The following is a 25,370-nucleotide window of genomic DNA, read 5'->3' as shown; positions in this document are numbered from 1 at the left end:
TCTATGTTTTTCCTGTGCTTCAGTGGCACCCAGTTGCCCAGATCTGGCAGCTTGCAGCTCTGTAGTCCAGGCGTGCTGCATTTTAATATTTGTTCTAGTTGTATGCGTTGTGCACTTTTCTATCTGTTTGTGGCACTCAGGGTTTTATGACTGCATATGAATTTTTTTAAGGGGAAGCAGAAAACCAGCAGCCTCCTGTGTGCTGCTGAAACTCATCTCCTCCTGTTCCTACCTCCAACCTGTACAGATCTGATTTCTGTTTAAAAAGAGGCAGAGCACCAGTCATTTTCTGCAACAAAACAATGAGGATTGTGGCTTATTCTTCTCACAGTGCTTCCCACCACACCAGAGGTCCAGAGAAGAGTTTTACATGGGTGTGCTTGGCTGCTGTTGCTCTTGGTGTTGTCCCCTAGTTTGAGTTAGGAACCAATAAGTCCTGTCCTCCCAGATCATATAGACTTTGTATTTTAAATAAAATGTCGTCTGTTGCATGTTGTGCTGTTAACATAATGTTCAACCTTTTGGTAAGTAAACATGGGAGGAAAAAATCCCTTAAAAGCCTTTTCTTATCTTTCCCATTCCCCCTTCTTCTCCACGCCCCCCTGCTTTCCCGTTTGTCGCCTGATCAGGAGAAATGGGGGGATCCACCAGAGACCTGGCCGGCCGTGCATGGCTTCGACCCCTGCCTCGCCGCCGGTCCCTGCGGCCGGCCGGGAGAACGGGAAGCATCGCTTCGCTCACAGGGGCGCCTGGAGCTCGTGCCACCCCACCTCGCCTGAGGAGCAGCGCAGCGGTGGCCTTCCTGTGCCCAGCAAAGCCATCTGGGCCATTCGGAGGTACTGATGGCCGCCCGGCCCTCTGCTGCACAGCTCGTCCTGTCTTAACCCTGTCAGCCCTGTTTTAGTGCTGAGTATCTCTAAGCACACATCTGCGGGTATAATTTCTACATGCATGTATGCAGGCATATCTATGCGGTGGGTGTGCATGTTTATGTGTGCATATGAAAGGAGAGGTGATGCCCGCTCCTGAGAGTTTGCACGTGATGGTGAGAGCTGGGCTCAGGCAGCAGCAGAGTGATTTTTTCCTGCTGGTGTTCCATCAGTTCTCAACTTGCTCATTGTGCATCTCATTTGGGAAGGAAGGACTCTCCCGTAACTGAAGGCCTGATGTGGTGCCAGGGCTCTGTGGCCTTGTTCATTTCGAACAGCACTGAGTTGGGAGGAGTGTTTAAGAGGGAAAGAGTCAGCTCTGGGTCATGGATCTGTGCCAGGGTGTTGGGTTTTCTAGCTTTTAACCTTGACCTTTGCATGGTCTCCCTGGTAGGCCTTGCCTGCCAGCTTGTGTTTGGCCTGGCGATGGGCTTCCTTGTCTCCTTGGAGTCTGCAGGGAGAAACAGAGAAGCACTTTGGAAGTGTCTCTGAAGTCCAGTGAGGATTTTTCCCACGTCTCTCCCTCTCTCTGGAGGAAGCTGCCTTTTCTCTGTTTGTTTTTCTGGATTGTTCCTCTTCAGTTAAGTTCACGACTTTGAGGCTTGTGGTGGGGGTGGGAGAGGGAAAGAAGGGAAGGGCAGTCAGCTCTTCCGTCACAGACATGCCCCCACTGTCTTGTCCAAGTTGCCTTCAAGTATTTTGTGTTGTTGAAATTCAGAAGAAACCCTGAGGTGTGGGACTTGTGTTTTCTGGAAGGAGGAATAACCTCTTGCTGTCGTGCTGAGGGGTGCTGGTTTCTGCTGGTTATCTCAGCTGCAGCCATCCCAGTGAGCAAACAGCAGGTTTTAGCATCAGCATGCTGCATTACTGCTGATTTTTGTTTTTAGCTACCAAATAGCCACAGCATCATTTTCGTTGGAGACCTATAATAATGAATCGCCCCACACCACCTATTTCTTGCAGAAAGTGCTGTGTTCCTTGATTAGATCAGAAATATCTGCTGCAGTTCCTTGTTCGTTTCATCTTCCTGCTGCATCAGTATGTATGATATACAGGCTGGTACATGAAACCCATACCTTCTCACATCACAGAATCTGTTTGCTCTATATTTAGTCGCAATGGCTCAGCCCACTCGAGAGCTTCTACGGTGCAGACTGATGGGCCTGGTGTTTAGTCTGATGGGTCTGACTTGTGCGCGGCTGTTTTTTTTGGCCTTGTTTTTAACAAAGAGAAGAGTGGGTTTGGCTGCGGTGCCTCCGTGTGTGGGAACCCGTGACAGAAGAATGACGAGGAAGTTGAGACTTTTCCGAGTGGCTTAGTGCCAGCTGCTCCCCTACCCGGACTCGGCTGCCAGTTGGGAACTGCTTCTAAAGTGTTAGGGTTTTTTGTTTTCTTTTTTCTTTTTTTGAATTTGTTTCTTCTTCTATATCTCCAAATGAGTAGAACAGTTAGATAAGCATAGGAGACCCCTGTTCATTCTGTTATGCCAGGCCAGAATGGGCTGTCCAAGTGCCTTTTGTACCATCTTGCCCCTAGAGTTTAGTACCTGGTGGGGAAGAGTAAACTGAGCACAGGCAGTGGTACAGCTGCTATTCCTGACCTTTCTTCTTTCCCTATTTCTTTAAATGCTTTCATTCTCTTTGTATTTGCTCCTCATTTTCACAGACAGATACTATGTTGGAGGGTACCCATGTAAGAAATACCTCCTGTCTTCCTCCATCATCTTGTTCTTTGTTTCTTGTGCCCCTCTTTCTTTCTTCCCTCCTGTTGCTCCTTCCCCTGAGGTTTGCTTTATACTTTTTCCAGACACTTTCCTCCTGTCCTTCTTTTTAGGACCGTCCCTTTCTTACACCAGGGGAAGGCCTCAGGTCTTCTGGCCTTTTCAGGGGGGTGTCAGAGGCTGTGTTGCAGAGACGGTGCACGTGGGGTGGCTTCAGAGGGAACTTTTTGATGCTGCCAGCTGGCATTTGCTTTTCGGCAGCTGCCTCTTCAAATGTTGTAAAGGATTTCATGGCAAATAGAGCTCTGCATGTACATAGCTGCTTTCTTTCTCAAAAGAGGCTCTCGTGGCATAAGCCTCTCAGCTCCTCTTTTCAAGTGACAGCGTGCAACGTGCTTGTGACGACCCGTTGTGTGACAGCTCGCTGGGGGTGCCCAGAGTGGAGCTGGCTTGGACCCTGTAGCTGAAAGGAAAGCTTGCTGTGACACACTCATGTGGTGACTGGGCCTGTCAGCTCTGGGAGAAAGCCTGGGATGGGTTAAGGGATCCCACTGTTCTGTCAGGATTTTCCCCTTATGTTTATATACACACAGCATCCAGGCAAGATCTTCCCGGCTCTCATACCTTACAGCAATGAGGGCTGCTTTGCTCCGGGCATTCCTGTTCCCCAAAGTAATCATGGTTTTGATACCTCTGAAGGCACTATTAGGTCAGATAATATCCTCCTGGTGGAGAGGAATTGTATTCACGGAACGACAGCCTCACAGAGCCTGGGCAATGTGACCAGTGCCAGCTTGTCTAACGCCAAAGTTTACTAGGCACTATGAAAAAATAAATGTGCCGCTGCAGCGTTTGTCCCTTAAATAGCTCAAACAGATACAGCATTTTCAAGAGATCTTCTCAAGTATTAACCACAGGGAGCATGCTTGCAGATGTGTGGAACTGTAAGTTTAAATGTGTTGCAGCACAGTGACTCAAAACGACGTCCACATCACCTGGGAGGCTGGGGACCACCACCAAATCATGACTGTGGTCCTCCCCTTCATTCCATTTACTGCTTCTGTCACAAGACAGATTAAAATAGCTTAAATACTTTCTGTGTGTGGTCTTTCCCTAGTGCTATTGGCATATGATATGATGTGGAGTAGGAAGCAGGCAAAGCAATTGTTCTATCAAAATACAATCCATCTCTTTAGAAAAATAAATCCTTAATATTGACGAAAAAAAGGTAAGAGGAAAAAAATAGAAATTGCTGTCAAATATACAAAATTAATTACACAGTTTCTCCTCTGTAATTGATGTTTCTCTGACTTGTGTAGGTCAACAAAAGGGAAGGGAAAAGATTTAAAAACACTGAACTTGGAGGCTGATTGGGCACGGTCAAGTAGCTTCAGGTACCTTTCTTAGTGCACCAGGCTGCTAGTTGGAAGCTCTTCATTCAAATAAAATAGTTGTGCACTGCTTGATCTGTACTTCTAGGTACTTGTAGTATGATCAATTAGGTTTCTAGTTAATAATAATTTACTATGTACCATTCTACTAAAGCGAACTGAAAAATGCAGGAAAACATAATGGAAGAGTTAAGGGAATCATTTGAATTAGCAGGAACTGGAGCTAGTTACGGAAATTCCTGGTGCAGAGAGACTTCTGTTCTTTGTTACCGTGTGCTCTTATCTTTGGCTACCCAGTGAGTGTGCGGGTTGCAGTCCTGAGTGCGTTCACGAGTAAGGAATGAGTTAGTCTGGATGAAGCTGCAGGATTTATCACCACGATTTATTACAGTTCTTGGGGATGCTGGCATATACTGCTGAAGTGAGGTAGGTAGGATCTCTTACAAGTTTGATCAGCATCCCTGAGTTTTAAGACCCGAAAGAGGTTAGTGACCAAAAGAGGTTAGTGACCATATAGGCCCTCCAGTATGATGCAAATAGAGAATGGAAGAGAGGAACTTTCACATCAACCTTTACTTCTGTTTGGGATGAAGCCAGAGCTTCAGTACTTTCACTATGGTAGTGCAGCATAGGATCACAGGGTAGTTTGGATTGGAAGAGACCATAAAGCCCACCCACTTCCACGCCGTTACCATGGGCAGGGACACTTCCACCAGCCCAGGCTGCCCAAAGCCCCATCCAGCCTGGCCTCGAGCACCTCCAGGGATGGGGCAGCCACAGCATCTCTGGGTGGCCTGTGCCAGGGCCTCGCCGCCCTCATTGAGAAGAGTTTCTTCCTCATGTCTAATATAAATCTACCATCTTTTAGTTTAAAACCGAGAGCGGAGTCTTATTATCGAGAGATATCAGTGCCAATACCTCGTTGCACAACATAGTGATACGCTGTTTGATCCTTGAAGATATTTAACAAGAATAGTAAGTGTAAAGCAACAGGTTGGTCGTTCGCTTTGTCTTGATTTGCTGAACCCACTGTTCAATGAAAATTGGTGTCTATTTTTTGATTATTTTTCCTTACAAAGCCGTATATCGTTACAGTCACGTCACATCACACATGCCTCACACTCATCATTGCTAAGTGCTATGTAACCCGTGACCTCCCCCTCATAACACTTAGTAACCCTGATGGTTTTGAGCTTTCTAAATGAGTCTGTAGTGGGACCACAGTCGAAGCTTCAGGTGTTCTTGGAAAACAAAACTCCTCAGTAAGTTGCATGCTTTTGAAACACAAACCTCTGTTTATCTTTGCTCATCTAGAAACTGATCTTCAGTGATTTATCTGGGGAGGCTCTTCCCTTGGAATTGACAATAGACCAGTTTTAATGTGTCTGTTTTCTGTGTACCCTAGCCATTGCATTGGTTTATTCTTTGTGCGTGTTTCTTTCTTACTTGCTTGCCAAGTGACAGACTGAGAGAAGAAGCAGGTGTACTTGGAGCTGTGCCCAGCATTGTCACTTTAAATCTCTGCAGACGTGCAAAAGAGATCGAGGGAGCTCACTACATGTTAGCACTGTGGGATCCATGCAGAAAACCCATTGATCCAAAATTCGGTTAAATTCATGAGGTTGTAGCAGGGATAAATGTGATCTGATGACTAAACCGGCAGCAATGTTGTTTCCTTTTGCAGTAGCAGGGGAAGGGAAATGGAAACGCTCTGCAGAACATGGTGCATTCCAGAGATGTCTGCGCTGGACAAACGATAGATATACTACGAGGAAAAGTATGTTGAGGTCATAAAGTATCTTCCCCGTGTCCCAGCGCAGCGTGCACGGTCCGTGTTTGAGCTGAACCAGATGCTGTTCACCAACATGAAGGAATGGAGGGAGAGGTGGGGGAAGAAGTGCTGATACATGTGACCTGCAACTGGGTAGAAATTGAATGATTTTGATTCAGCTTTTCCTCACTAAGTGCTAAAGGGACTTCTTTTTCTAATTCTTGTGTAGCAGTGTTTTTTTTATATATATATTTTTAAACAAACTAATTTGGCAGTGTAACACATTTTCTGCTTTAACATGAAATTTCTGTTCAAAAACCAGAAGTGTCAGCTGTGTTTCTAATGCTTTCCCTTGCAACACAGTGTAATGCTTCCTGGATCCATAACTGTTATAGGCAGAATAGTGTCGTGGGTTTCTCAGATACAGGATTTCATTTATGTAAACTAAGATTTTCTTGAATTTGTCAGAGGGAGTTTTATAGCAAGGCATTGCTCAGAATATGAAATTGTCTGGGTAATAGAAGTGCTACGAAGAGTTCTTAGAACTTTCACAGAATCACAGAATTTTCTAGGTTGGAAGAGACCTCAAGATCATCGAGTCCAACCTCTGACCTAACGCTAACAGTCCCCACTAAACCATATCCCTAAGCTCTACATCTAAACGTCTTTTGAAGACTTCCAGGGATGGTGACTCCACCACTTCCCTGGGCAGCCTGTTCCAGTGCCTCACAACCCTTTCAGTGAAGAAGTTCTTCCTAACATCTAACCTAAAACTCCCCTGGCTCAACTTAAGCCCGTTCCCCCTCATCCTGTCACCAGGCACGTGGGAGAACAGGCCAACCCCCACCTCGCTACAGCCTCCCTTGAGGTACCTATAGAGAGCGATAAGGTCGCCCCTGAGCCTCCTCTTCTCCAGGCTGAACAAGCCCAGCTCCCTCAGCCGCTCCTCGTAGGACTTGTTCTCCAGGCCCCTCACCAGCTTCGTCGCCCTTCTCTGCACCCGCTCAAGCACCTCCATGTCCTTCTTGTAGCGAGGGGCCCAAAACTGAACACAGTTTCTTAAACTTCAGGAAGCCATTCTTTGTTGCATTCATGTATCCTGAAGGTGGTTGCATTCATATCTAAAGCCTGACAGAAAAAAACACCTCTGACAAAAAAATAATACCTCTGACAAAACACTAAGGTCTGACAATTATTTATTTTCATAAGGTGAACATACAGCAAAAGAAAAGCCTGGATACTTGACACGGCCTGACTTTGCAAATATCGAAGCAATAGTTGATAGAGGAATTCAAGGACGGTAGCCTGGTTTAGGATTCAGTCTGTGGTGAAAAAGGTCTGGGAGTCTAGCAGTCAAAATGATTTTATTCTTTAAGAAAGCTCTTTCTGCTTTCCTAGACCTAGACCTCTAGTAACCTGGAGCATTACACCTAGACTTTTCTCTTCCTTCCTCTCTCATTGATGATCTCCTGAGGGCTGTGAGCCTTTGATAAGAAAGGAGCAATCTCATAGTCTGTGACGTTCTGGGCAAAGTTTGGTGTTAGACTGTCTCTGCGTGAAAGGAGAGAAAACTAAGTACTGAATGGTTGCTGGCTGTACATTGATTTTTTTTGGGGGGGGACTGCAGTTTAAAATTGAACAAAATATGATGATCCAGTTTTGCCCTAAAAGACAAGTAGGACCCTGAGTCCCAAGACCTGAGAAGGCACAGCATGTACTGAAAGAGAACAGATTAGATAAGTGTCATCGTTATCTTGGTAGCTGTGGGATGCTTCTTGTATGTGTTGCAAGCTTTTTTTAGTTGTAGCAGGTTTGCAAAGGCTCTGCCATTCTCTCTTTTTAGTAAGCTTAAGTTATGAATGAAGTTCAGCCCCCTTTGGGGAGCTGTATTGCAGAGGTGGATTTGGCCAGCGGTTTACTTTTCTCTGAACTAATTTCTTCAGATCATTTTTCCATTGTGAGTCTGAGCTCTAGCACTAGCTACTGCTGTGTCCATGTCCTGTCCTTTCAGAAAACGTTCCCTAGCAATAACATGTGAATCTTCTTCCACCCCTTTGCCTACAGTCAGTGATGATATTTATTGTCATGCTCAGATGGTACCTGAGGCCGCCAGAAGGCTTTGTTAGAGTTTAGAAGCATAGAAAAAGTGGGTGTCCCGTGCTTCAAGCCTTGGATTCAGCCTAGGATTTCAGTGCTCTGCTCTGTGACTATCTTCCACAGAAGCCTTGTGTGATCTTGGGAAAACACTTACATCTCTCTGTGCCCACTGCCCATGCTGGAAGCTGACACACAGTAATGCACGCTTCCTTTCTACCTCCACTTGTGTGGTTTGGTTGTTGTTTGAAGACTGTAAATTTCTAAGCTCAAGGACTGTCTCTCTTGTGCATGCTTGTGGCCTTACGTGTCTGAATATTTGCAATGTGCTAGTGCTCCTTCAACACAAGCAATTGAAGTCATTGCTTGCTAGCTAAAGTTTACTTAAAAACAGCACCGCTTTGGTATGATAGTGACTCATGTTGCATGCACACACGAGAAGGCATATTAAGACATCGTGAGGGCTGCAAAACTCTGCGGCCACTAGGTAGGAGCGACCTGGCTCTCTTGGCCCTGTTATGTGTTTACTTTATGGCGGTCTTTAATTACATGATCATATACCATTTTTTTCTGCACGATCCATGCTCTATTCAATGCCCAGAATGAATGGTGCTCACTTAATGAGCATCTGCTCAATATTTTGTTTCTTCCTTGTCCAGGGCACAGCCCTATGCCCTGCTTACTTCACATCGTTCGAGTCCTGCTCCAAGACAGATTAACCTCTCAATAATTTCTCAGAGTAGAATCTACCAAGTGCTGGTATTTTCTTGCAGTTTGTTTCTTCAATCTATAAGCTCTCGAATTACTCTTGGCGTAGTTTCTGGATGTGTTTTGAAGAAACAAGGAAAGTGAATAAACAAACTTCACAGAGGGTTGCCGCGTGGGTGCGAGCAGGTGGACTGAAACCTCTGGATCCACCCCATCGACATCTGCCGCTCGAGTGAGCAGAGTAGCTGCTGGCAGCAGCAGGTTGTGCTCTGGAGGAGCGAGTGTTAGAGGAGATGGGAGACTTTTGCCCAGGTGATTTCAGGGCCCCACCTGTGTCCTTGTCCTAGGACATCCTACACATGCTCCCCACTCCTCCAGCTTGCAAACTCCTGCTGTGGGAGCTTTGCCCAGCCAGGGGACAAGGTCTCTCTGGGACCACCAGCAAGGTCCCACCAGTTGTCTCCTTACTTTATCTCCTTCTCCCCTCTACATGGGCTTCTGATCCATAGCCCACAAGCTCTGCTTGCCTTGCAGTCTCTTTCCTCCATCTGTGTGGGTTCAGTTTTCCTCTGCTCTGCACCAAAATGAGGAGATTTCCCTGGGTTTGAGGAGGAGGGAGCATGGAGAGCCAGGCAAAGCTGGGGAGCTGCTTTGCTGTGGCATGGAGCCACGGCTGGCTGCGTGGCTGGCCTGCTTGGACGTGGAAAAGCCCATGCTGGTGCATGTGGTGGTTTTACCCTGCTGGGCAGCTAAACCCCACAACCGCTCTCCCACTCCCCCTCCTTTAGATGAGGAGGGGGAGAAGTAAAGCAAAGAACAACTCACGGGTTGAGATAAGGATAATTTAATTAAAGGGAAATAATTATAATAATTAAATAAAGACTACCATGAACTAAACAATTTAACTAAGGGGAAATAAAAGGGAAAGGGGAAAAAGGGAGGAAAACAAACAAACAAAATAAATGAAAGCGATATGGAAGTGCAGAGGAAAGAAATTACTCTCTACTTCCCACAAATGAGCGATGATTGACCACGTCCTTGAAGCAAGGCCTCAACGCACGCAGCCGGTGTTCGAGAGGAGGACCGACGTCTTCTCAACGAGAGCCCACCCCTCCCCTCTTCTTCCTGTTTCCACCTTTTATTGCTGAGTGTGACACCACATGGTATGGAATATCCCTTTGATTGGTTTAGGTCAGCTGCCCTAGTGATGTTTCTCTCCTCACTTTTTTGCCCACCCCCTAGGAGGGTTAGAGAAAGGCCCGATGCTGTGCCACTGCTGCTCAGCAGTAGACACAACACTGGTGTGATAACACTGCTGTTCCAGCTACAAGTACAGAGTACGGCACTGTATGGGCTGCTGCCGGGAAAGTTAACATTCCAGCCAGACCCAGTACAGTGCACGCAGTCACTGACATAGAAGAAGCTGGGTTTTAAGGTTGACTTCCTTTGTTGGATCAGCTGCTCTTCTGGGTGGTGTTTTTTGGTGCCACGGTACAGAATGAAACCTCTCTTCCTCTTTTAAACCCTTCCAAGAAGGAAGTGGAAAGTAAATAATATCCCGAGGATTATTAGTGTGTGACAGTCTACAAGAGGCTCTGTTTATTTCAGTGAGCAGCAAATAAATGCAAGTAGTTCGGCTTCATGTGCATTAAGTGCCGGAATAAAGGCACGAGACTGAGACCGATGGTAGTTTTCTTAGACAACGATGACTTAACATCTGCTAGCTATTTTTTAAGAATGACTTTTTAGTCCTTTAAAGATCTGTTAGACTTTCATTTAGCCTATGGGAATCCATTTTTGTGAATTGATAAGTGGGAAAGATGCCTGGGACAGAGAACCATACGTAGGAAGATGGAATAAGGAGGAAAAGCTGACCACCGGTTTTGTTTTTCTCTCCATCTTCTGAAAGGTGCTGATCACTGGTTCATCCATGTGCAGAGGGAGCAGGGCTTTTTATCTTGATAGCGAGACTTGCGTTTAAACTCTGCAGCTGCAGTCACTTTATTGGACGTTGGCCTGCTCCATTCCCCGTGTTGCTAATTGGAAGTCCCTAATTTGTAGGTGCAGTCTGTGTGTCCCGGAGTTGACTCACAGGAGAGTGTTCAATCCCCTTACTTCACAGGCCTGCCTTTCTATTCACAGTTCATGGCGGTCTCATTAAATTGCCGTTTGAAACAGCAGCGTGTCTGTGTTCATTGGCTTCCTCTGAAAGCCCGGTAAACCGGTGTCAAGGAATTAACAGTGGCTGAGAAGCAGAAAAACCTTAATGGCTTGCCAGGCTATTTTCTGGGGTAGATTGACACAGAATGATATTCCAGTTACCCAGAAAACAACAAGAACAAATAAACAAAAAAGAAACAACACACCCGAAGATGGATGAAATCCAGGTTATTTACAGACATTTCCCCAGACCTAATCTAATTGTACAGTTTCTCTCTTCTACCTTCGACTTCCAGGTACTTTTGGACATCTAGGGAAACTTCTAGGCTGTTCTCAGGACTGGAGTGTTCAGCTGTAACTTTTTGCATCATTTATGACCAGTGCTTTCTGAGCTGGTCCATGTCTCCTTCAAGAACCTGATAATCACAGCATGCATTACCTGAAGGACAGCAGGGCTAAGTTACATGGCTCTAGGTTTCACAGGCTGATACAAACTATCATCTCAAATCATGAGGACTTTGAGACCATCAAATTTGACTTCAGGTGGATGGCTACAGTTGTGTGGCAAGGGTTACTTTGATTTTCAAAGTGAAGTAGCTGTTGAGATTTAGTATTTCATTTAAAAGAACAAAATCTGTTAGTATATGTAATGCTTTCCTCCTTCTTCCTGTATGCTTTCCAAGATGGATAGATCCTGCCCTGACTAAAAACTAAATCTTCAACTCAATCTAAACTTTCTGGTGGTAGTAAACCACTTCCACATTTTCATTAAGTTATCCCAATATGCTTTTCCAACTAGTTCATTAGAAACCTTAATCCTGTACTCGTCTTTGAAACGCTGCAATGCACATTTCTCTCCTGACTGCAGGTCTTTGATGCAGATTTTTTTTAGCTGTCTGCTAAGCAGTTTGAAGAATGGGAATGTCCAGGAAGCTGTAGCACAGAAGGGATTCTTGTAAATGCATTCCACATTCTCAAACATCTGTGCTGAAATTCAGATAATGGCCGAAGCAAGCCTTGAAAGACACCACTTGCACCAGTGCTGCTGGAGCAGTGCTATCGATTGCTTGCCCCCAAGCCCAACAGGTCCCACGGTACCTGGCTGTGCTCTGCTTTGCCTTGTGGATTCTCATTACCTGCTGCAACTGATCATTAGACAGCTTAAAAGAAAATCTTCCACTGAAGTGTGTGGTGGGGGTTGTTATTTAATCTCCATTCTTGAGGTTAGATTTGGTTGTCTTGGAATATCATTCAACCATCTGGATGATGCAGTTGTTACCTCTGTTTAAAGCTGTCATGCCAGTGTGTTTGCTGTAGGTCCTCTGTTTCATGGCTGGGGTCTAAAAGTCTGCTAAAATCTCTTCTTTTATGTCCTATGAATCCCTTGTTCTTTGCAAATCAGGGCAGAGTCAGAGAAAATAAGGCACACAATGTGTACGTTGAAGCTTACTATGGTTGCACTTCGGTTTTACTAATACAGGAACTATGGAATAAAATACAATTCCTTCTGATCTGTGAAAGACGACAACAAACCTGTTGGGCTTTCAGCTAAGAAGAAGAAAATTAGAAGGAATAAATGTCTTATCTCTGTTTTCCATGGAGGCAAAGGCTGTATTTACTGTTCAAAGTAAAGTTCAGGGAAAGAGTAATTGTCAGTCAAGGATGGAAGGGAGAGAAAACAATACTTTTATTTCCCTCCCATAAAATGCAGTTTTGTCTGATCATACAACATTATTCCGTGTATTGTTCTTGCAAACTATGCGAGGAATTTCTGCAGAGAAAAAGCCGCTGTAAAATTATGCACTTTGGTTCTCTTGCAGTATTTTGACTTTGTTTGATTTTAATTGCATTTAACAATAATCTCTGCCTAATCTCATGACAGCAGTTTATATCATTGTTGTGCCTGGAAGTTATCTGTAAATGTCTGAAGCAGAGATGTTTCTTTTGTATTTTGATAATAAGCTCACTTGATTGATTATTGTTGTTCTGCCATTTCTCCCCCCTTCTCTCCAGTGTTAATTATGTCACGTATTTATTTCAGAAGATGAATCGCTTAAAGTACAAACATCAGGATACAAGCAGCAGCAGCAATTTTCATCTTTAGAAAACTGTTACCTGGTTTGTGATCTGAATGGCTGCTGATGCCATTCCTTCTAGTCTCTCCATTACAGATCAGTGTTCCTTTGCTAAGCTTGGCTGACGTGCTGTGGATTCGCACATTACCCTGATCCTGAGTGGTAACTCCATCATGGAATTACTCAATGAGTGAATTCTTTCACTCATTGCCCAAATATGCTTTGGAGATGATGGATAACTTTCCATCCAGAGGGCATTTGTTCATGCATCTGGTCCAGTGCTATGCATGATTGTGGTGAATACAGGAATTTTTGGATGGTATTTCTTCAGAAAAAAAATAGATATCTTCACATTCAGATTTGTCTATGAAACTCACATCAGTATATTCAACATAGTAGAAGAACGTTATAGGAACACTGTATCAAAACAGTGGTCCATCAGCCTCTAGTACCTGTTTTCTGACTGTGGTCATTACTAGATGCTCACAGAAAAAATAAAAAAAAAAAATAGGAAAGAGGCCAGAACAGGGTCAGATTTACTCACCATAAGCTCTGAAAATGTGCCAGTCAGCAGTGATTTAGAGACTATGGACCTGGAGGCTTTGTCTGGAGCACTGTGTTTCAGATTCTCCATGGGCCTGTCCTCTGTGGAGCTGCTTAATTCATTTTTTAGACCCATTTTCTCCCCTGACTTTGACACCTCATCACAATGAGTTCTGTGATTTGATGGCACACAGTCCTAGAAAGTCTATCCCTTTGCTTGAAAACTGATAATTTAATTGTGATAAGAAGTAGGACGTATTTTTTCTGGTTCACTATACCAAACTCTCAGCATGTACTCCTTTTCCAGGCTGGACAGTCCTTTTCCTGTTGTATTATCTCCTCATGCAAAAGCCATTCCACATATCTGATGAGCCTTATTACCTTTCTCTGTACCTCTTCTAACTCTATTAGATCCTTTGAAAATTGTACAGAAGAAGGGGAAATCTCGAAATAACATGCAGTACTCCAGATGCAGGGGCACGCTGGGATTTTTATCGAGTCTATTATTGCTTGTTGTTTCTGTTCTGTTTCTTTATAAATGTGCTGGATCCTTATGCTGTTCACAAGCTGCATTTTCAGTGCTGATTTATGCCACCACCTTTTTTTTATTATTATTTATTCTTTTGTTCTGACTGCAAGCATTGCAGTCTGTGTAGATAAATGAGATGTACAGTAAAAAACCTGAATGGAAAATGTGAGTATCTTTTATTAGTGTGTTTTGAATTCTGTGGCTGAAAAGCATCCTGCTGATCACCCAGCCTGTTCCCCATTAGAGGGGAAAGGGTGGAGCAAGGCGCTGAAATCAGCTGAGATGTGCCTGGCTGATTTCAGGGCCAGAGGGAAGACCATCAAACTCTGTAGCTGCAGCATCTGGGCCTCAACTACATCAGTATGAGTTTAAGATGTTTCCTCCCTTTCTCAACTGCTACTTGGGGGTAAGTAATAACTCAGAGTAACCTGGCTTGGGTAAAGCTTGTGCACTTCCACAGACGTGGAATCATGAGACTTTTTCTCTCTGCTTTTTTCAACGTCGGCAGCTTTCTCTTCTCCTCTGTGATGTAGTGCAAAGGGGCCACTACCAGTATGTCAGCTAACAAGGACCCCTAGCGTGTGTCCCCTCCACTCTCAGTGTGTTTGTGCTCCCTCAGCTAGGGAGCAATGGCACCTCCAAAAACTGCAGGGCAGCAGTTCCCAGTATTTGCTCAAGAACATCTGACGTAAAGCAGAGGCTGAATCCAGGACTGCCTAAGCCTCAAGCAAATCTACCTCAGCAAGCCTTCTTACTTTGCCAGTAAACTGACAATTTCTCTCTTGATTTCTTGAAAGATAGAGCCAGAGCCCACTGCACCTCCCTCTCCAGCAAGCTGAAAGCTTCAGCATTTGCTATCTTCAAGTAAGAAGATGTAGACAGCCCAAGCCATGATAGCTGCTGTCCTAGGGCCTGCATGTCACAATTTGTTGTGGTTATTTACTTTGATCTGATTTGGCCTCTGGACTCCACCAAAAGCACCTTTCAGTGTGAATTAATTAAGAGAATTGTGTTTTCGCCCTTCAATTGCTTTTAAAAGAGACGTGTTCTCAGATGGCGGTAGAAGAGGAGGGAGATGTTTTTCCTCTGTGCAAAAGCCATTCTTTTGGTTGTAGGCTTTCTCTGTTGTTCATCGTGCTCTGGGAGTCTGCTGTGCTGGCACATTTAAGGTGCAGTTTCCTGGGTGCCTGCAAATGCCAGCACCAAGTGAGAACCCTCGGAGGTATCCTAGTCCAAATGAGCAGCTTTCTAATAACGATGATGACTTTAATATTGCAGCATCCTGTCTCCACAGAGCAGTGAGTTAATTATGAGGTGTGAACAAGGAATATGTTTCACAGTGCCTTGGCAATTTTCTAAGTTCACTGATCCGTAAACAAGATTATTCCCTAATAGTCCTTCATCTCTGCCATTATTACACAAGGATGTTCAACTTTAAATTAAATTAAAAATGATCATCTTTAAAGTTTGTTGAGCCACGGCTAATCTTTTGAGAGTGTTTCCAGGATTAACTATTTTTAAATTGCATAGTTATCTGGGGAGAAATATTTTGCCGTTCTTGCTCTGCCATTTGTATAAAGACCATACAGTAGCAACTCCCCACAAAGAGATGAGAATTAAACTTTTTTTCTTTTGTCCTTCTTTTCAAAGTCCTTGACACTGTGAGACAGCTGATGTTTTGGGGGAGAGCTGCCTCATCGAGGTTCATGAGGGTTTTTACAGTTCTTTCAGCTGCTGCCAGCCCAAGGGAGAGAGAATAAATTCAGTTCCGAAATGCCAGCAGTCCAGCACGGCTCCGCCAATGGCCCTCAGACAGTTTGCAGGGGACGAGAGTGACACTTGCTGTTGGCATGAAAGCGTCACAGTTTGCAGTCTCTCGGGGTTGTGCAGAGCTACAACTCCTTGAAGACATTTTTACTGTTGCTGGAAGTGTCACCGTCGCTCTCTGAAGTCAGGAGGGACCCATTTGTGATCATCTAATCTGAGTTGGAGCATGGTGCAGGAGACGGAGCCTCATCTAAGAATTACCGTGTCAAGCCTGAATTTCTCCTGGAGCTGTGTTGCACGCCAGTGTTAAAGCCTTGATGTGATGGAGTATTTGAGGTCATAGAATCATAGAATCATAGAATATCCTGAGTTGGAAGGGACCCTTAAGGATCATCAAGTCCAACTCTTGACACTGCACAGGTCTACCCAAAAGTTCAGACCATGTGCCTAAGTTCACAGTCCAATCTCTTCTTAAATTCAGACAGGCTCGGTGCAGTGACCACTTCCCTGGGGAGCCTGTTCCAGTGTGCAACCACCCTCTCTGTGAAGAACCCCCTCCTGACGTCCAGCCTAAATTTCCCCTGCCTCAGCTTAACCCCGTTCCCGCGGGTCCTGTCACTAGTGTTAATGGAGAAAAGGTCTCCTGCCTCTTGACACCCCCTTACGAGGAAGTTGTAGACTGTGATGAGGTCTCCCCTCAGCCTCCTCTTCTCCAGGCTGAACAGGCCCAGTGACCTCAGCCGTTCCTCGTACGTCTTCCCCTCCAGGCCTTTCACCATCTTCGTAGCCCTCCTCTGGACACTTTCCAACAGTTTCATGTCCTTTTTATACTGTGGTGCCCAGAACTGCACACAGTACTCGAGGTGAGGCCGCACCAGCGCAGAGTAGAGCAAGACAATCACCTCCCTTGACCTACTAGCGATGCTGTGCTTGATGCACCCCAGGACACGATTGGCCCTCCTGGCTGCCAGGGCACACTGCTGGCTCATATTCAACTTGCTGTCTACCACGACCCCCAGATCCCTCTCTTCTAGGCTGCTCTCCAGCGTCTCATCGCCCAGTCTGTACATGCAGCCAGGGTTTCCCCGTCCCAGGTGCAGGACCCGGCACTTGCTCTTATTGAACTTCATGCGGTTGGTGATCGCCCAGCTCTCCAACCTGTCCAGATCCCTCTGTAAGGCCTTTACGCCCTCATTTGAGTCCACAACTCCTCCAAGTTTGGTGTCATCAGCAAACTTACTCAAAATGCCCTCTATTCCTACATCCAGATCGTTTATAAAAATATTGAAAAGTACCGGCCCTAAAATGGAGCCTTGAGGGACCCCACTGGTGACCGCCCGCCAGCCTGACGCAGCCCCATTTACCATAACCCTTTGGGCCCTGCCCGTTAGCCAATTGCTCACCCATCGTATGATGTTTTTATTTAGCTGTATGGTGGACATTTTGTCCAGTAGGATCCTATGGGAAACCGTGTCAAAAGCCTTGCTGAAGTCCAAAAAAATCACATCAGCTGGTTTCCCTTGGTCCACCATACGGGTGATCTTATCATAAAAGGAAATCAGGTTAGTTAGGCAGGACCTACCCTTCACAAACCCATGCTGGCTGGGACCAATGACTGCTTTGTCCCCCAGGTGCGCCTCAATAAGACCGAGAACCAACTTCTCCATGACTTTACCAGGCACTGACGTGAGACTGACAGGCCTGTAATTGCTAGGGTCTTCTTTCTGACCCTTCTTGAAAATTGGCACAACATTTGCCAGCTTCCAGTCTACCGGGACCTCTCCAAATTCCCAGGATCGTTGAAAAATAATTGAAAGAGGTTCCGCGATGACATCCGCCAGCTCTTTCAGCACCCGGAGATGAATCCCATCCGGACCCATGGACTTGTAGGGATCCAGGTGGAGTAGCAAATCCCGCACACGTTCAGGGTCAGTTGGGAGTTTGTCATCCCCACCGTCCCAGCCCTCCAGCTCAGGACACCCTGGGTCCCGAAGCCCATCATCGGCATTGAAGACAGAGGCAAAGAAGGCGTTAAGCGTCTCTGCTTTGCCTACGTCATCGTCTGTGAGGAGACCTTCCCTATCAAGGAGCGGCCCTATGTATTCTTTAGTTCTCCTTTTTCCATTTACATATCTAAAAAAACCCTTTTTATTTTCTCTCACAGACACAGCCAGCTTCAACTCTAGCTGTGCTTTGGCCACACGAACTTTCTCCCTACAAACACGAACAGCATCCCTGTATTCTTTCCATGACGCCTGGCCCTCCTTCCAGTAGCGAAACACTCTCTGTTTCTGCCTAATCTCCATTAGAACATTCCTGGTCAGCCATGCCGGCCTCCTGCCCCGCCTGCCTGATTTGCGATATTTTGGAATTGCCTTATCTTGTGCTTCTAGGAGGCATCGCTTAAAGCGTGACCAGCACTGGTGGACATCGAGGCCTTCAAGAGCAGTTTCCCAGGGGACCTTGCTGACTAGTTCCCTGAGCAGCCTGAAGTCCGCTTTCCCCATATCTAGGGATGAGGTTTTGGTGGCACTTTTCCTTCTGTCACCATAAATTTTGAACTCAACCACTTCATGGTCGCTATGACCGAGGCGGCCACCAATCACCACATCTCCCACCAGACCCTCTCTGTTTTCTAGCAACAGGTCTAGGAGGGCACCTTTCCTAGTTGGCTCCGTTAGCACCTGCACCAAGAAGTTATCATCTAGGTGCTTCATGAACCTCCTGGACTTGCTCGTGTCAGCCGTGTGGCACTCCCAGTTAACATCCGGCAAGTTGAAGTCCCCCATAAGGACAAGGGGAGTTAATCTCGAGGCCTCTCTTAGTTCTGTAAAGAATAATTTATCGGTGCTATCGTCCTGGCCAGGCGGTCTGTAATAGACTCCCACAACGACATCCCCTTTATTCGTTCGTCCCTTGATCCTTACCCAGAGGCTCTCAACTTTGCCATCGCCGACCTGAAGTTCCACACAGTCCAGCCCCTGCTTCACATACATCGCCACCCCACCACCTCGCCTACCCTGCCTGTCCCTCCTGAAGAGCCTGTAACCATCTATCGCAACACCCCAGTCACAGGACTCATCCCACCAAGTTTCGCTTATGCCGATGATGTCGTAGTTGCGGGACTGGGCCAGGACTTCTAGCTCATCTATTTTATTCCTCATACTGTGTGCGCTTGTGTAAAAGCATTTCAAGTGCGTCTCCTTACACTCAGCACCTTGTGGATCTGACCGAAGGACCTCACTGGCACACAGCCCCTCTGATTCTAGCGTACCATCCCTTAGGTCTTCTTAGGTGTCCTTAGGTGGATGGTTGCAGTGGTATGTTCTCGCTGTTAAAAATGTGCTCCTATTTCTAGTCTGATTTATCTAATTTCAGCTTCCAAGCACTGCATCTCATTATGTCTTTTCACACAAGATTGAGCAGGGCTCTCCTAGCTGAAAGTTTTGCAGTCTGTGATAGCTGTTTTATTGTTCTTCAAGGTGGACTGAAAGGCTGGACTTGCTAAGGATATGCCTACCCAGCAGCCGCTGCGTTGGCAAAGCTTATGTGCTCAGATACAAGTAAGTCTCAGATTAAATAGCTTGGGTTCTGCTGGTAATGTATCTGCAATGACATGGAGATCAGAGTAGGTAAAGCAAGCTTTTTAGTCATATAAGTGTTTTTGTGTTTTTTTTTTGTGTTTTTTTTTTTAATCATGTGATAGTCATGATAAACTGTTTCAAAACAGTAAAACAGAGTTAATTTTTGCAGCGCAAAATTTACATATTTCAAAAGGAAGTACTTTGCTAAGGAAAAACAAGTAGATTAGAGAAAAATCAGTGTATCTTTGATGAATCCCTATGGGGTAAGAAGGAAATCTTCCCATGTGTTTGTTGTGTTTCCAGCACAACAGTATTTCAATCTTAATTGGAAAATTAGTCATATGAGGAGGTGCACTTGATACTGCATCTGCACACACAGATGACATTTGGATGGTGCACTGCTCCTGATCTTGTGAGCATTGCCATGGAATCCTTAACGAATGCAAGTGTTCAGAGTCTGGATTTGACATTTTGTCTGGAAGGACTGTGAGTGAAAATGCTATCTTTGAAATACTGTCTTGAACCCTTGTTCCCATTAGTAAAATTGGAGAAAAGGGGTTGGAGAAAATGGAGATAGATCACCCTTTTTAAAACAACATTGTCCCCTGTGATGTATTTTCTGGTGGGTTTTTATTCAATGTAGTTTTAGAAGCAAGAAAAGATGTAGATTGGTATCTTTATTTCACACTCAGTATGTTTTATACTCGGGAAGTATAATTTCAGAGGGGAAAAATGTCTTCTGCTGAATTGCTGGCAGCCGAACCTGGAGCATGCAGGAAGCTTTCAGGAAGGTGGGGACATCAGGTGTTGACCTATGTTGACGATGCTTCATTTGTAAGATTTAGTCAGATTAAAGCAGAGAGTAATATGATGAATTTGGCTGCAGGCTCAGTGTTTAAGAATACACAAGGCAGAACATCAGCATACTTCCTTTATACCAGCTGAGGCTGTGGCCCAGCTGGCAGACTACTCTGTGGGTGCCATTATCTTTTCCATAACAAGTTTCATACTCTCACATTTCATTTATTTAAGCATCTGTCATTACCTCTTCAGAAATCCCTTACAAATTAGAGGTGCAGCTTGCATAACTGAAGAGCAATTATTGTTCCATTACCAAGTAATGAAGTGCACACTTGTATAGAAAGAATGATGTCTCCAAATATGATAAAGTTCAGCAAGAATCCCAAGATAAAATTATTTTTTGTCTGTAGTCTGTAAGTTTATATTTGAATAGGTGGTAGATCTTACATGTTATTTAAAAAAAAAAAAAAAAAGAAAGAAAACACCTGTGAGAGTGAGTTTGAAAAATTTCCCTTTCAAAGTCAGGGAAGATGTTTTACATCATAGTGAAAGATGCCTCTGCCATGGCCCCGAGTTTGAGGTTGGCTTTGGTTTGGTGTGGTGTTTTGGAGCACGCTGTGGTGTGATGTTGGTCCCCTGGTAATTCTGCCAGGACATGGAGGAGGCTCCAGGAGAGGCAGGAGCCCTGGGACCTCAGTACAGTGTGGTCATTGCCCAAGTTACATTTGAAGAAGACTTTAGTTTTCAGCTGGATGAAGTTGCAGGGCTCTTGAGCGAGTCCAGATGGTGCTCCTGGGGCCTGCTTCCGAGATGTTTGATTCCTGGCACAGTCACTTGAAGCGGTAATGCTCTCTGCTAGTTAGGCCTTGACTTTTCTCCGGCTCCCAAACACTGAGGTACTTCAGCAGGAAATTGTTTTGAATGTTTAGTCCTTGTGTTTAATGCTTTGCTGAGTGGAGCTTAGCGTGATGATCACGGCCAGCTAATCCCTCTAGCAGAGTCCCCTTGTAATAGGGACACATAATCATGAAGATTACTGGGTCATTGCAGCTGAACAGCTGGTGCTGATTGCTGTAGCACTGTTTGTATTTGGTACAGCTGAGATTTCCGCGTCTCTGGGATCTCTGTGACAAGAGTCAGGCCACTACAAATCTAGTGAATGGGCTGGCTGGCGGCACAGCTCTGACTGGCTCCACACACCTGCCTGCGGTCAAGCAATATATACAAGCTGATGTCTGCGGGATGCTTCTTTCCTCCTTAAATAAGAAGCCTTGGAGTATTTCTGACCTCTTAATGTTGAAAGTCTTTTCCAATCTGTTAAATGCTTATTTCCTTCAGTAACTTGTCTGATGGGAGTTGCTGTGCCTTTAGCGAGAAGAGATGTCTGCTTCCTCTGCCTTAGTAAAAGAGAAGGAAAAAAAACTAAACAAACCAACACGACGCAGAAGATGGTCTGCAGATGGTATCTTCACAAAGTAGAGTCCTTCCTTCTGTCAGAGGCACCTCAGATGGTGAGGGACCGCTTGGCTGGTTAGACGTAGTCCTGTGTTAGCACGTGCAGGCAGCGATCTAATCCCATTCGTGAACTGGCTCAGCGCTGCCTTTTGCCGTCCTCTTGGACCATCTCCATGGCTCCTCTTGGAAGGCTGCTCCACAGTCTGACAAGTTTGCCTGGAAGGCTTCCTTTTCCCAGCCTAAATGCTTCGATGGCCGATTTGTGCCAATTTACCCTTATGCTGGTGTTATCTTTTAACATATGCACGTCTCCTTTTGTCTTTTCTTTTTCCCTTTGTGTGCCTGTACGTTTTAATATACGTGAACACAGACACAAAACAAAGGGGAATGTCAAGCAAGGTACAAAAAGATGTTAAAGTGTGAGAATCTAGCAGCAACTCTTTCATTTCCTAAGTGTTCCTCTGGAGGGGGGAAACAGTGGATTGCCATGGGCTGTTACCAAATAATTAAATTATTAATTATAAATTAAAATCCTCTTTAATGGCGTTGTCTAGGCAAGCTTTGCATAGCGACAACGGCTGAGACTCTCCAGAGAAGCTGCCTTCACTTTTGCCAGTGAGGAGGGTATATTTGGAGTGCTTGTTTTTATTTTTATTTATTTCTTTTGGTCAAGTGCCATGAGAATCTCAGCAATTTATGCTTTTCATTCTGACTCACAGCCATTTTGAAACAACACAGGACAAAAACTATCAGCAACTGAAAATGCATGGGATAAAAAACATACCACCAGTATCCCCATCAAATTTAAGTTCCTTTCATGGGAGGGTGAAGCAGTAAAGAACATCCTGTGTTATCTTGGCAACTGGAGAACAAGGAAAATGAAGTGTTATTATTTTGGGTAGGGGCTCCTGCTTATGCCTGGTTGGACACTAGTGCAACAGTCCAACTAGTATTGGACACAAGTGAGGTGAGGGCCGAAAATCACACTTGTTTTAAACTTAACTTGTGTAAAACTTGTTTAAAACTTAAATATCAACGCTTTCTTTTCATGTCAGTCATGAAACTTGCTGCTTCTTGTGGTCTTCTGGATTCCTAGAGGCATTAGTTGCCGTTTTGTCAGGCCCTTTGGAGACTTTTGCTTCCTTTGCCATGCTTATGGGGTGCATCTTGCCCATTGTGTGAAAGTCTGAATGACTGTGAAAATGATACAGCTGGTAAGCAAAGGTATATATATATATTGTATTTCATGTTATTTCATGTGAGTTTAAGAAAATGATGAGCGTGTTTCCTTTCCCGGCAGTGTACTTGCTGGAGGGAGTTCTGCCCCCTTTGCCATGGATTTCCATCCATGAAGTTCCACAGAAAGAGCGTCTTTACTGAGGAGGAGTGACTTGCTCTGTTTTGGCTAGACAGTTAAAAAAGTCTGCTGGGGTCCCCAGGGGAAGTGCAAACACTTCTATAACCTCTGTTTCCCTTGGAAGGTGAGTAGGCATCTCCACTCCTGGCGCAGCCCCAGGGCTGACTGACCTTTCTTCAGCTGCTAGGTGAAGTTGTGGGTTTTTCTTGGCTACAGCTATCCTCTGTGGACACGTGAGACAATATTGTAGCTGCTGGTCAGTGGGTTATCGTTTAGGTCACTGCCAGGTGAAGGAAGTCCTCTGTGGGCTGGGTTGTTCTGCCTGTCAGCTGTGGAGCGATGACTTTGGAGGAGTGGCCACAGAGCACAGCTCTTCAGCTCTGCAGCTATCACTCAGTAATAGTACCAACTCCTGGCTAGCTAAAGGGAAAAAAAAAAAAAAAAAGAGGAAATAACTTGGAGCTACAGAAATTAATGGTCTGAAGTGTTTCTGGTTCAGAGGAGACAAAATAAACTTTCTGCATGAGCTTGGATGTGCAGTGCTGTGCTCCCTCACCATCCTCTGGCAGCTGTGTGAGGTAAAGGCATCTGACACCTTTCAATATTGGCATCAAGAAGAAGCTGAGGCTTCTTAACACCTCCCTGTACTCAGGTAACTTTAATTTCCTGAAAGCAGAGGAGGAGATGTTGAATTTTCCCTCTCCCCTCTCCTTGGCAGACTCTGGGAGGTGAATTCCTTTGTTTGGGAAGCAAATTTGATTTTAAAGATGTTTGTTTTTGTGACAAAAATACACTGTGGAGTACAGCCTCTAGACCTGATGTGAAGGTTGAACATTTTTGTGGTGAGGAGCTGCCCTTGGCATCAGGCATGGATGCCACTGAATTCTGCTCTGAGAAACAGCCATGGTATCAACTCGGTACTGGGGTCCAAAGAGCTGAAAATGTACGTTTAGGGGGGGTCAGATTTCCTTTTTAGCTTTCTGTTTGCCTGGTTCAGTAAAATATTTTTAGTGGAGCTGTCTGTGTTAAGAAGTAGAGCCTAAATGGCTAGGAAGCTGGGTAGCTTTGCTCCTCCATTTCCTCAGCTTTTCACCTCCCTCCTTTCCCCATGCTGTTGTAGCTCCGGGTTGTTCAAACCAAAATGATCTCTGCTCTGAACGTGTGCTGGCCTTTCAGGTAAAACCCTCACGCATTGTGTGGTGAATTGTGACATCCCATCGAGGGCATCCTGCACCCTGACCTGCTGCCTTCTTGAAATTGTTGTAATTTTGCTGCTGAACTTGCAGCTTTTCAGGTTGTTCTTTCTGTCTGCACTTGTGGAGGTGCTGGTTTCAGTTGTTGTTACTTGTAAGGGAAATAACCATTCCAAAACCAGCAAATAATGTCTGATGTGACTTCTGGTCCCCTTTATTATTTTTCAAGCCCTGCCATGCGGATAGGATGTATTAATGGCTTTGCTAACCTTACTCCATTTTGATGGAGTGGTGTTTGTGTATTATAAAGTAATGAATATGTGCTGCTCTGTAGGAATTATATTATCACTTCAGTTCTAATATTATATTGTTAATAAATTTGTTAAACAAATGAATATATATTCGTGGATTAGGTACCCAGTGTAAGAAAATATTCGTGGAAGATCATAAGAAATTAATACATATAGACTATGTTGCAAATAGCTTTTAAATAGCTATTGCCTTCATTTTCCCCACACTTGAGTGGGAAATCATGCTGCAGAGAGAAATAATGGTTCCGTGATAAATCTTCAGAGAAGTACAGATGAGGCATCTTTATAACAAGATAGGATAATTATCAACTGCTTTGTTTCCTGTGGCACGGATGGTGTATTTTGATGCAGCATTTGTGTAGGTGTGGTGAGAAAGCAGGGGAGGGCCCGAATGAAGAGAATTGGCTCTTAAATCTCAGTTTTCCATCTCAGCCAACCTAGTATTGCACAGTAGAAACACAGCCTAGTAAAAGCACGGGAGATAAAATAGTGGGCTTTACTCTTCCTAGCCCACCTCTCTGCCCTCCCAGTTGGTTTTCTTTGTGGTTGGTATGTTGTAAAATCTTTTTCTGCCTTTTTTTTCCCCTGTTTTCCTTGCTGAGAAACAAAAGATCTGTCCTTACTCCTGTCATCTTGCTGTGTGAGTTTTAATTAATGTTGTTGCAAAGTATGTTAAGATCCTTGGCTAGCAGCATAATTTTGGCAGTAGTTCAGTCTCCTGGAGAAAACCGTATGCCTTAGAGTCTAGAAACAAACAAAAAAAAAATCTTAACAGGTTTTTAGGGTTAAAAATAGACAGTGAGGTGTTAAAAAAAAAAAAATAGTGGTGTTGAAAAAAAATTGCTTTTCTTCAACTCCTATAATCTGAAGTTCTTGTCTCATTACAGCTTGTTATTAAATGAGGTGTCTTTCCTCCTGGAGTTGGGAATCAGCCCTCTTGAAGTCTTTGGAAGAATGTTCATTTTGCATTGTCCCTGAAACA

At 44.8% G+C, this 25,370-nt stretch overlaps 1 protein-coding gene across 2 annotated transcripts in view; it reads left to right on the top strand.

Moving 5' to 3' along the window:
• TMTC1 (transmembrane O-mannosyltransferase targeting cadherins 1) overlaps window positions 1-25,370 on the top strand; it is a 151,774-nt gene that overhangs the window by 16,122 nt on the left and 110,282 nt on the right. For both annotated transcript variants that reach the window (XM_084306509.1, XM_084306508.1), the window contains exon 5: window positions 630-836. In XM_084306509.1, coding sequence (XP_084162635.1) covers window positions 630-836 — 207 coding nt within the window. The remainder of the gene's footprint in view (window positions 1-629; window positions 837-25,370) is intronic.

The sequence above is a fragment of the Netta rufina genome, assembly GCF_964035555.1.
Source record: "Netta rufina genome assembly, chromosome: 1".
Taxonomy (NCBI): Eukaryota; Metazoa; Chordata; class Aves; order Anseriformes; family Anatidae; genus Netta; species Netta rufina.
The sequence above is the reverse complement of the archived record's forward strand: the minus strand, read 5'-3'. Positions and strand labels throughout refer to the sequence as shown.